The 12,144-nt window shown below is 45.7% G+C and overlaps 1 protein-coding gene across 12 annotated transcripts in view; it reads right to left on the minus strand.

Moving 5' to 3' along the window:
• Positions 1-509: 509 nt before the first annotated feature.
• The window catches only part of LOC6735125 (NACHT domain- and WD repeat-containing protein 1), a 34,094-nt gene continuing 22,459 nt past the window's right edge, over positions 510-12,144 (minus strand). For 4 of the 12 annotated variants that reach the window (XM_039291495.1, XM_039291497.1, XM_039291496.1 and 1 more), the window contains exons 10-18: positions 11,442-11,889; positions 11,245-11,374; positions 10,853-10,967; positions 8,694-8,876; positions 6,646-6,741; positions 5,505-6,588; positions 5,203-5,445; positions 4,820-5,136; positions 3,586-4,552 (exon numbers count right to left, since the gene is read on the minus strand). In XM_039291495.1, the coding sequence (XP_039147429.1) occupies positions 3,764-4,552; positions 4,820-5,136; positions 5,203-5,445; positions 5,505-6,588; positions 6,646-6,741; positions 8,694-8,876; positions 10,853-10,967; positions 11,245-11,374; positions 11,442-11,889 (3,405 nt within the window). In that variant the 3' untranslated portion in view covers positions 3,586-3,763. Of the gene's footprint in view, positions 3,510-3,585; positions 4,553-4,819; positions 5,137-5,202; positions 5,446-5,504; positions 6,589-6,645; positions 6,742-8,693; positions 8,877-10,852; positions 10,968-11,244; positions 11,375-11,441; positions 11,890-12,144 lie in introns of those variants that run through there. The other 8 variants (XM_016181643.2, XM_039291500.1, XM_016181630.2 and 5 more) reach the window with 6 other exon arrangements.

Here is a 12,144-nt window from a genome sequence, read left to right on the forward strand (position 1 = left end):
GCATACCAACACACTTATCAGGAGCATTCATTGTCAATGCTTTCCGCAAACTTTTCTCATTAGACAGTGCAAACAAAATGGCTGCGTCTGCGGTTTTATCCACCCCCAACCAAGCAACCAACCAACCATCTAACCACCCATATCACCCAACCCGGCCACGATGCGGATGCCTGCTGATGCGGACGCTTTTGGCTCTTGTTTGACGTGGGCTTGGCAAATGGTGTCATAATGGCCGGAGAACTGCAAACAAACAATAGCTGGCGACATCGGGACAGATGGGCCGAATAATGAAGAGTGGTAGCTGTAAGCTCCATGCATAATGAAACAGGCGAAACTGAATTAATTGTTGGCAACTCGATGCATGTGACTTCGCATGAACCTTGAACCGCAAGCCATTCTTTTTGATTTACAATAGAACATAATGGAGGAAAATCTCTTTCAGAGTCTTTAAAAAATATATAGTATATATGCTCAAGGATTGAGATTTTTTCGAATAAAAAGTGCATCTCTTTCGTTCTCCAGTAAAGTTGAGTTTAATTTCGATTTAATAGACATTGACAGGGGGTGTACATTGCTGAGTGTTTTTGTGTTTTTCTATGTTTAGATATCGCTATCCGATTCCGTGGCCATATCCTTGTTCGTCCGTGTTCGTTTCCAGGTGCAAAGTTCCTCGGGAGATGCGCTTGGCTCAGCTACAGAGATGTGGACACTACACTACGCTACATAGGAATAGATTTCTTAGTTTAACGAAGTTTCACTTGCGGCATGCATGGAAATATCCAGTGTAGAAATATCATTATGTCGTTCTCAGTTTAAAGTTGATTTGCTGTTGCATATTATTTATTTATTTTTTTTTTATTATTTTTATTTTGTTTTTCGTTCCAGGCTAGAACCTCTGATTGTCAGAAAGTTATTGAAGTTATATCCGAGGGAAGTGCAAGCCCGTGACCCGAAAAAGTGCAATTCGAACTAATTCTACAGCGAACATAGTAGCTTAGTATATATACATTCAATTGCTTAGTTTCCTAGTTAACCATCAATGTTCTCAGTGTATCTGTGTGCATGTGTGGGTGTGTGGACTTCATTAAGTAATGTTTGTTTCACTTGTGTTTTTTAAGCATAGTTACGCTTTTTACCCCTTTAGAGAGCTCGTATCTGCATATCGCATTTGAACAGATTCTAAGTTATTGCGTTATCGGGTCAATACAATTAACATTTAGCTCTGGCTTGGTAGGTACATAAAACACTCTACAACAATAAAATTTGTAAATGGTAAAGGGCTTACTTAACTCTAGAATTCCTACAAAGTCTGAGACGGTGGTTTATCAGATTTAACTACACATTCATTTCATTCGTTTACATCTACTCGTACACAGAGAGAAATGGGAGATGGGTTATGTGTTATGCTCGTCTGCCCCATTATTGCTTGGCATTTTGGATAAGTATTCCATTTAATTGCTGTATCAGGTCTTATCCCTTGTGGTATCCTCCTCCTCCCGAAGCGAAATGATCTGCATAAATTGACAACAAATTCGGAATGTACTTTAGAATGTCTGGGATTATATTGGCATTTGCATTCTAGACTCTAGACGCTATACTCTATATACTCTATACTGCTAGTATAGTGGCATGCCCCAAACATCGAATTAATTGCCGGCATCTACAATTGCTGCCAAATAAACGTTACTTGCACGAGACATCAAAGCAAAGGGCTCTCGCTGCGGCCTTTTGGCCAAATTAAGATGGTTAAGCTCTAGTGGCATGGCTAAGGAATTTGTATCTGTACCTGGTAGATTGCATATACTTACTTGCGGATATCCAGCCGGATGTGCATGGGTTGTTTTGTCGATTATACACATATGTATGCTATTATACGAGTACGTTATAAACTGTGTAGAATTCTCAAAAGTGTTTCTTGTTCAGCATTTGCATTTGAGGTATAGGTATGCCCGTATTACTCTACTCGAAAGCTAAGTGTGTTCTAATGCCTAGTACTAATTACTAATGCAATAACATTGTGATATCTTATCCTAACGTCCTAGCCCCACTGAAAGAAATCGTCGAAGTCATCTAGAAGACGAAATTTAACCAAAAAATTAGCCGATTTGGGTTAGTCAATTTTTGGATGGTGCCGTTCGGTGTTTGGTTTCTTGCAAAGTGCTCTGTACGGTGGACTCTAGTTTCGAATTGCGGAAAAACACTGGAGTTGGAGATAGCATGCCAATCGAGTGGGTGGGTAAACTTATCTAAATGGTTTTCATTTCATTTCTTTTCTTGGTTATTATATTTAGTATTTATTCAGAGTGCTGGCCGTTCCTACTGCTCCGGATGCACTTGTCTATGGGAGCAGTGAGCTGCGGGAACTGGTTTTCGAACTGTGGGCGGTGGCTGTTGGTTGTGGTGGTGGTTGGTGGTGGTGGTGGTGATGGTCGTTCGGTCGGAGTTGTGGTTCGGATAGTTGGAATGGAAAATGGGAACTTCATTTTCATCTGTTATATGGTTTTTCTTTTGTTTTTATTGGATTAGCAGCAGAAACGTGGCCAAACTGGACAACAACTTTAAAACGGAACGAGTACTCAAAAATATGCAGGAAGTTATATAAATATTTATATATATATATGTATATATGTACACATCGAGAGAGCGTAAAATCGTTATAAAATCCAGAGAAGTCGAAAGTGATAACAAATACTTAGTGAGATCGAAGATTTAAGAATATGGTACACAGGCTCAAGTTGCGGGCCATATTTCCACATTTCCACGATTGGTTCGCCGATCAAAATGCTTGAACTGAACGTAAAGCTGGAAGAACGAGCTGCTTACCTCTGAGGACACTACTCCCTGACCCCGTTTCCATATCATTCGATTTGGATTCAATTCGATTCGATTCCGCTCGAGTGGAATTGATTGGTTTTAATTCGCTCAATTCATTACCCGGCCAGCGATGCACTGGTCTCTTGTTTGCTTATCGAGTTAATCGCGTTGCGAATTTATTGATTGCCATTTTCTGCGTTGGCCAATGCGAAATGAGCACGACCACCGGTCGGATGAGCACTTAATATTCATGATGCAGCCATTTACTCGAAAGCCATTACAGTAGAAAACACGCAGAGTTGGCTTGTCATTACCTGGGCAAAAACTAATTACTATTAACAATGGAAAATGGCATTCGCAGTCTCATTGCAGCGATTTCGCATCTTTTCCTAAAGCCATTTGCAATATTATTCCTCGGGTTTCTTGCTTTAAGTTGCATTGAATTCGTTATATGAAAATAATTAACATTAGCCTCAGTTTAATTAAACAAATGAAGAGTGCCAAAGGACTTTTACCTATACTTTTAACTGATATCATGTTTTTACTAAAAAGTTTAGGTCCAATTATTATTTAGCATCTTGTTGATTGATATCAAATGTCATACAATTATACTTTTAAAGCAAGTTTTTGCTCTTTGAATATCTGAGAAATTTTCCCCGAATCCAGAAAGTGATTGTTTTCCAGTGTGTACTTACCTGTTACCACAGTTTCCGGGCAATTTGACCATAGATAATTGGGTATAATTGAACGAGTAATAAAAATAAAACGAAATGAACCTTGTGGAAATTTATTAAAATAAATACGTTTAAGTTGACTACTGGCAAACAACTAGGCATGGCCAAAACTACGTAAAAAGAGTGGCAAAAAGGGGTGCTGGAAATCGGAAGTGGTGCAGAGTGTTGGTGGTGGTGTGGCTGTTCGATGTGGTCGGTGGTTGGGTCTTTGCCAGTCATTGGGCCACACAATCGTTGCAATTGGCCGTGGGATCGGAGGTGCTGTTATTCGAATGGGAATTCATGGAATCCCGATGTGGGTGACTAGACTCTGAACGGCTGGTGGTGGTGGCGGTGCTGGCGGCCTTGTGGCGCAGAAGTTGCCAGCGGCGCTGCCAGTAGTTGGCCTTTTTGGCTAGAAGCTGTTCGCTGCCGGCCACCTCGATGTGACCCACTGAGGCCCTACTCGTCTGCGGATGCAGAATGAGATCCGTGCGGAGTTGCTGCACACGGCGAACATCGTAGTTCTCCACCACAATGATGGGTGTGGGCCGGAGTCTTTCCGGCGGATTCAGCCGGATGTTCGGCTGCAGGGACTGACAGTTACGCTGGCGACGCCATATTCGAGATTTCAGACTTGGCCAGTGGAGCAACTGCCGCAGGGAGATCCTTTGAGGTGACTCGACGGGCGGTGGCGCGGTCAGGAGATCCCTGACCAGATCAGGAGCCACCACACCATCCGTAAACTGTCCGGGTATGTGCGAGTCCAGCCGCAGACTGCTGCTGTTCTGCGAGTTCTGTGGTGGTGGTGTGCTCACATAGAACTTGGTGCGGGCGGAGCGATTGGGCACCCGCAGACTGTTGGTCTTCCATGCATCGTGCAGGGATCGGAGGCCGGGCAAACGTGCAAGGTGGTGGATGTTATCGTAGGAGGCGGACAACATACCTGCGCGCTCGTCCTGGTACTCGTCGTCGTCCGACGATTCGAGCCGGTCCTCCACCAGCGAGGTTTGCCTCGAGAGACCCTGTTAAATGGGTTCAGATTGCAGGTGTTGCAGGTTGCACATAGCATGTTGCACGTTGCATATTGCATGTTGCACAGTGGTGTATAAGCAAACAGTTACGAAGCGGAAATGAAACGAAAAGAAGAGACGAAACGAAACCAAAATGGTGAGCGCATCTACTACGAGTACCAAAGGAGTACACACACTAAAGCCAACTGCAGCTAAGGTCCTTCCAGGTCCTCCTTCAAAAAGAGAGAGTAAGGTGCTCAGTGGAGGCCCTTCACTTACCGCATTGTGACGTCTTCTCGGCGGCGAGCGCTTATTCCACAGCGCCTCCAGTTGATCAAAGTGCTGCGATTGGGCCAGAGCCGCCTGCTCCGGTCCCAGATTCGCCTGGGAAGCTCCTGTCTTAGTCTCGGCTATCTTAGAGATCTCCTCCATGCTTGCCGAAACGCTGAAACGCCGCTTCAGCCGCTCATCCACCTGGGCCATCATCACGGAGGAGGTCAGATGGCCGTACTTCTTCTGCCAGGTGTACGTGTCCAACGAAACCTCCTTCTTCAGTAGCCGCTTCATCTGACGCTTGGGACCCTGCGGTCTTAGATCTGTGGAGATATCATATTAATAACTGCATAGTTCCAATTTGTAAGTGAAAAGGAAACAAGTCTTACCTTCAACATCCTTGCTGGGACCCGAATACGTAGGCAGTTTCACATACTGCGCTGGAGTGTTATGCAAGCAAATCACGGGAAGATTATAGCTGTCCACCAGCTGTACCAGGACTCGAGACACCTCCAGACTAATGTCGAAGTGGGTGAAGGGCACGTGCATTTGGAGCGAGGTCAGAGCTAGTCCGCGCTTCGTTTCCCACACGATCAGAGTCTTGTCATCGCTTCCAGAAACGGCAGTGGAACCTGTGAGATCAGGATCAATCGGCATGGCATAGAAGTATGTATTTCTGTGCATTACTCACCATCTGCCGAAACTTTGACTCCAATCACAGGACCCAGATGTCCTGCCAGCGTGTGCACCTCTTCGCCGGTGAGCAGGTCCCAGAGGATGAGATTCATGTCCTTCGAGCCGGACAGGACCTGAGTCTTGTTGGTTACCGAAACGGCCACGCAGGTGACCGCATCGCTGTGACCCACCAGCACCTGGCTGAGCTTACCGCCCGTCGCTTGCCACACCTTTAAGGACATGTCCCGAGATCCGCTGATGATGTGCACACTATCTGCGCTAATCTCGAAGCATGTGATTTCGTCCGAATGCGAAACGGAATACTTCTCGTCCTCCTGAGTCAGTGACCAGATCTTGAGTGTGTTATCACCATTCGTGGAGACGGCAAAGCGCATATTGTTGGTCACGGACAGACTTTTGTATGGACCCTGGATGGTCTGCAACAAATTGCCCGAATGGGCCATCCAAACTAGCAGCATAGAATCGCGATCCGTGGAAATTACTCGCAACGAATCCATTAGCACCACCACCTTGACCACCGGTGCAGTGTGGCCCTTAAAGGAGTGGCAGATCTCACCCAGAGCCAGGTTCCAAATGTGCACCAAACGATCCTCGGAGCCGGTGGCCAGAAACTCACCATTCGGCGCAAATTTGAGACAAGATACCCCAGCTGTGTGCCCCTCCAATGTGCACTGGTATTCCGGAGTATTGATCCTCATGAGGTGGACATGGCGCCCGGAGGCGATGGCCATTTGCTGGGAGTCGCGGGACAAATCGAAGCAGGTGATGGGTGGCAATGTGGTCGATGGCGATCGCTGCGCCTGCGCATGACGCTTCAGGCTGCGTTTGCGACGTGGATGCCGGGAGTAGGGATTCACATAGAGCTCCTCGTTGCGGAACGAGTAAAAGGTGATCTTGTTGCCGCCCACGGTGACCAGGAAATCGTCATTATCCATCGCATGAACGGCGGTGACTGGACCCGGATTCGGAGGCAGCGATCTTACCAGTTTTCCGGCGTGCATGTCATAGATCAGCGCTCGTGTATCATCACAGCCCACCACACAACGCTGGCTGTCCTTGCCAATGGAAATGCTTCGGATCTGCGGATTTCAAACTAAGGATTAGCATCCAGTACGGTAAGCAAGTGGATCACTCACCTTCGACTTGTGTCCTTTGAGTGTGTGCAACTCCTTGCCGGTTGCCAGTGTGCGGACATAAAGAGCATTGTCCTCACACAAAGCCAGCAAAAAGACCTGAAAATTAATGAAATGGGGATTTCAGTTTTTCAGTTAAAAATGCGAAATTCAAAAAAATGTTGGTTAAATTTTTAATTTGGAAGTGATGATTGAAATTTTATTGCACCATTCAGTATTATTAATTGTGAATTTTTCATTTAATTGTGTATCGAATTCTGTGTCGTTAAGGGCCGTTGACGAGGTAATCGAAAATTAATAAATTGCATTTTGCCAGGTCAGACACAGAGGCTGAAACATTTCAATTTAAGGACAGCCCACAGGAGGCTTTTCTCCACCGGGTGGTTGCGGGGTTTGGAGGTGGCAGGGTCACTGCCGTGCCACGAAGCCATCAGGATGCAGGCCAAAGAGCAAGAAAGTTGATTTCCTTTTGCCATTTTCCTTGGCTAAGAATCCTGCCCAAGGGGCTGCTCCCCCCACAAAGTGAAGTGTTCGTGTATGTGTTAGTGTCTGTGTATGGGTGGCCACAGAATACGAATATGTATGCATGTATTCGCGTGTCTGTGTAAAATTACATTTCAATTTGGGGTAGGCGGCAAGTCCCGCCCATTCGGATATGTCCTTGTTATCGCGAAACAATTTTTCCGCCTGCTTATAGGCAATTTTCCCTCAATTTTCACCAGCACTTTTGTTTAATGTGCGAAATTGTATTTTCGGTTGCGGCAAAGGACATCGTGAGTTTTGGATCTGAAGGAGCCGCACCAAAGTCCAATGGTAATTGAATCGCTCCCCCTGACTATCTTTTTACTTTGTCTCTGACTTTTCAGTATTTTTACGTTGTCTGAAATGGGAGAAAGCTGGAGGCACATGGAAAAATTGATATTTTTTTATATAAAAAGTAGATTTTGAAACCTAAGACTTTATGTGTTAGCTATGCATCACATCCGAGCGAAATTCATTCATTTAACTTCGAAGTGGTAGTAAGAAAAAAACTAACAAGGCAAACTTAAAAAAACAACTTTCAATTTTTCTAAGTGCACAGTGCTGGTGACTGGTATGTGCCATCCGAGGAGATCCCCTTGAGCCAGGAGCTGCAGACTCGGCGCACCTTGAATTACAGTGGCTCTTTCCTGTTGTCTGTCTATTGTGGATTTGCTGGCTGGGCGCAGATGGATAGGGGGAACTTGAGGAGCGAGTGGCAAGTGGAAGCACGCATCAATTGCCAGACGATGGGATGGGATATGAGGAGGAATAAGATGAGATGGGGAGCGAGCACAGTTGCCATTGACAAAGGACAACAGTGTCTTCCAGGGAGCCGGAAGATCCCCGCCGGTATCTTGATATTATTTTGCGTGCCAAATTGCTGCTAAGTATGCAATACTTATTGATAGAGGCAGGCACGAACACACACATACACAGATACACAAACACATACGCACACACATTGGGTTTTTTGTCAAGCTGATTGACAACAAAGGATTTGGCGCGTAATGCGTACCCAAGCCGGTTTCACTTATTAGAATTTCAGCAGAAAAATCCCCGAGTTGTCAAGTCACCCAGTTTTTTTGTGACACATCTCGGGTGAATCTATGCGCTCGTCCATCTATTGTGTTTCGCTTTAAACTTGCTGGATTCCAGTTTTATTTTCCACGTTGTCTCTGGCGTTTATGTGTCCTTAAATTGCGCTTTTCGTTATTGGGTTACTTGGAGCGCTTCACTCAAGTGGAATATGGCTTAAAGCTTGGCATTCTTCTCCATCTTTTTATTATATTTTTTCTGTCTCGAACGAAGGAATTGCTTTTAAAGCTTTTCAGCTGTGGATGGTGAGCAGGGAAATCCCCTTAAGGACTCAACTTTTGTCTTTGCCAGAAGTTTGTTTCGTTAAATTTGAGAAGCCACATAAAGTGCAAGTGTGAGTGCGTGGGGAATTCACTCACGATGCACTTGCCGCGCACGGGAATATCCTTAAGATAATATGTCTCTTACAATTAATTCTGCTAGCTTTAACTCACCGAATTCCACGAAATATCAATACGCAGTACAGCACTCGTCATCTGCATAGTGTTCAGCAGGGCAAAGTTGTCCAGATCCCACACGCAAATCGTCCTATCGAGACCGCCCGAGATGAGGACATCGCAAGCTCCGGCCACCACGATTCCACTCACTGGTCCGCGATGATGGGTGATGCGGTGTCTCTGGAGGGAAAAAATCCAAACACAAATTATATAGAGAAAAGTTTATATGCCCACTTAAAGTAGAGATTAAATTTAACGTTTGAATGGCTTCAGTTCGCCAGGGACTTTGCATGAAATTTGATTTGGAAAAGGACAGCAAGTTTATCATGCCTGCCCATCGAAAGCCATTTGTTTCTAATACCAACTAAACGATCGGATTTTAAATATTAATCCCAGGTAGTGTAAGGGTAGCTTTATGGCCAACAGACGAACTTGGCTTGACTTGGCTTGCGTGTCCCGTGTGCTACCCTCAAGTTTGCCGTAACTTCCGCTCACTCGTGTTTCCCTTTGTTTGTCACATTTCGTATGCATTAAGTTAATTACCACCTAGCATGCGAGTTTCCCCTTTCCAGGAAGCGACAGCGGAAAATGCCAAAAGTTTGATAAATTACCTGGACTTTAAAAATGGAAGAGAAGGCAGCAACGGTGGCGACATGAATGGAAGTGCCGGCATGACACGGCGTATACGTAATATTGTAATTAATTCAATAAGTGCGCGTAATTGCAGGTGTGTGCCAGTATGTGTGGCACTTCCGGTCGCCGTAGCAGGGCATTGCAGCCTTGTCTACTGTCGCGTTTAAAATCGTAAAGAGCTTGTGTAGCAGGCGACTCAGCGAAATTGACTTTAAAATATGCCCGGGGCCAACCGAGTGGCAATAAATCTAATTTCTATATGTGTGTCAACAGGACGACGACAAGGACGAGAACAAGGACACGGGCACATACACACACGCACACACAAAACGCCTAATATGCAAACATGGCGCATTGTGGGTAATCACAGTTTAATGTGTGTGCGTCTCTGAAATATCAACTTAGTATGACTTATGGCGGGGCGGAAGTGGAAGAAGTGGCATAGGAACAGGGGGCAGGACACCAGTGGCACCATCTCCTGCCACGGTTCATTTGCCAGGCCGCGGAACGTGTAAACCCATGTTCAACGAGCAGCACACTCGTGTCAGCCAGATGGCAACAATTCAGGCCCGCACAGGAGCCACACACCCAAATCCAACCCATTCCCACCCATCCCACCCATCCCCCCTCCGCAGTGACCTTGCCTGCTGTGTTTGATGAAAGGCGCTGTTGGCTGGTTAGGCGGAATTTATTTGGCCCAGAAATTATGCAAATGCATTCGGTCTGTTTGATCTGGTTTGCGGCGAGCTTTCGCAATTAGCCTCAGAAAATGCGTTTTTCATTGCACCGAAATGAAATGCGTTCGATGCATTTCGAATGGGACTCAAACAATAATTTATAAAATCAAACAGAGTGCTATTTGATTTTCATTTACATGACGATAAACAAATCGATTTCGATTTCTATAAATGTAAATAAATGTCTGAAATTGAAAGGTGTTATTTAAGGCCATAAACTAGCTGCTGCCAGTTCATCGAGAGTGCGCACTTAAGTTCTCAAATAAATTGCTAAGGGTAAGCAACAGAAGGCAATCTAAACTGGGTTAAGACAATAAGACATTTGCCTGTCTGCATTTGAACAATTATTCAAATGCTGTTGTTCTTATTTAAATGGTCAGGTGTCTGGCCATTCTGACATTTAGATAAAGTCTCTCGTTTGTAGAACAAAAAGGTGCAGTAATCCTGTGCTTTAAATATAAGGAAATAGCAATAATGATAAAAACTCAAGAGTAACTATTTCTAAATTCTACTATTATGCAGATATATGTACATATAACCACGGGCTTTTGGTGGACCAAACTCCAGACTTAGAGTCTCAACAAAAATCTGTTTGGCCACCGCACAAAATGTTTTCAAATTAGCTTATGGCCGTGCATGAAATCCCTCCAAAAGTTATATAGTCTGCATTGTCCCGCTTTTAATTCGCTGAAAGTGACCATTATGGCAGCCATTAGCTTCCTCAGCGAATGCCACCACCCCCATTGCCACATGTGGGGCTGCCCCATTGTGCTTGGGTTTGCTCACCAGTTTGCCGCTGGCCAGGTCCGTGATGGCGATGCTTGCATCCTCGCTGCTGCTTATGATGAGCGTGTTATTGGCGCCGGCTGCCACGCCCGTAATCGGAGCCGTGTGGGCGTTCCTGGGATAAATGGAGAAGCGGAGGATGTTTAGATAAATTGCGCCTGCAGAGATTTACAAATTACGCCCGAGGCGGCGAAAATGGCAACGATAAAGAGACGAAGGAGACCGGCACACAGAAATATATTGGGTCTATAAATCAAGGAATTACTGCGGATATTGAAAACATACTGGGTATCCTTCTGTAACTGTAAGTTGTTTGTAAGCCAAAAATTTAAAAAAGTAAAACCGTTTTTCCTGACAGAAGTCACTCTCTTCTTTTCGCTCAGTGTACTCACTTTATGTGCGCCCGTCGCTCGCGCAGCCCTACGTGCCACACAAGAACAGTGGCATCCTCGGAGCCGGTCAGCAGCAGCTCCGAATCCGACTGGGGAGCCACCAGGAGGCACGTGACCGCCGCAGTGTGTCCTAGAAAGCAAGCCGCGTTGGGCAATTAGCTCGGGTAATGGAAGGAATACGAATGCTCTCCACTCACCCTTGAAGATCTGATCGAGTGAGTTGCTCATGATGTGCCACTGCTGCACGTCGCCGGAGCTGGTGGCCAGGATAAGGTGCTGCTTCGACGGAGCCAGCCACACGGCACGAATGCATCCCGTTCCGGACACCGTCATCGTGCGGATCTGCGAGGGCAGCGGCGCGGGCAGCCAGCCGGTGAGCGGTACGAGTAGCGGTACCGCATAGCCGTCGCACCAGGCGGTCGCCGAGCGGACCGTCATGCTCAGCAGCGAGTTGTCATCGTCGTCGTGCTCGCTGATCGGACGCAGCCAGGATATCAGCTGGGAGCCCAGCTGCATGGGATCGCGGGTGAGGACGTCGCTCGACTTCCGAATCGTGTAGTAAATCAACTCGATGTCCCTGTCCAGGATGTAGCAGCGCACGTGCTCGATCAGGCAGCGCAGGTAGCTGATCGACACGGTTTGCACCTGGTATTTGAAAGGTTAAAGGTTACGTTTAACTAAATAATCCACATATCAATTATTCCTAATAAGGAAACCACTTTCATACTCAACAAAGTGTCAACTATAAATGGTTGTTTACATTAACTATCTATATATCTATTATCCTTTGGTGTCAACTAGTTTGCTATTAATCCGTTTTTGTTTGTAATAGAAAACAGGCTTTGACAGCTCCATTATCCTCGAATTCAAACGACAATAAGGAGTTAATTAAGCACTAAA

This window comes from Drosophila simulans, chromosome 2R (assembly GCF_016746395.2).
Source record: "Drosophila simulans strain w501 chromosome 2R, Prin_Dsim_3.1, whole genome shotgun sequence".
In the NCBI taxonomy this organism is placed as follows: domain Eukaryota; kingdom Metazoa; phylum Arthropoda; class Insecta; order Diptera; family Drosophilidae; genus Drosophila; species Drosophila simulans.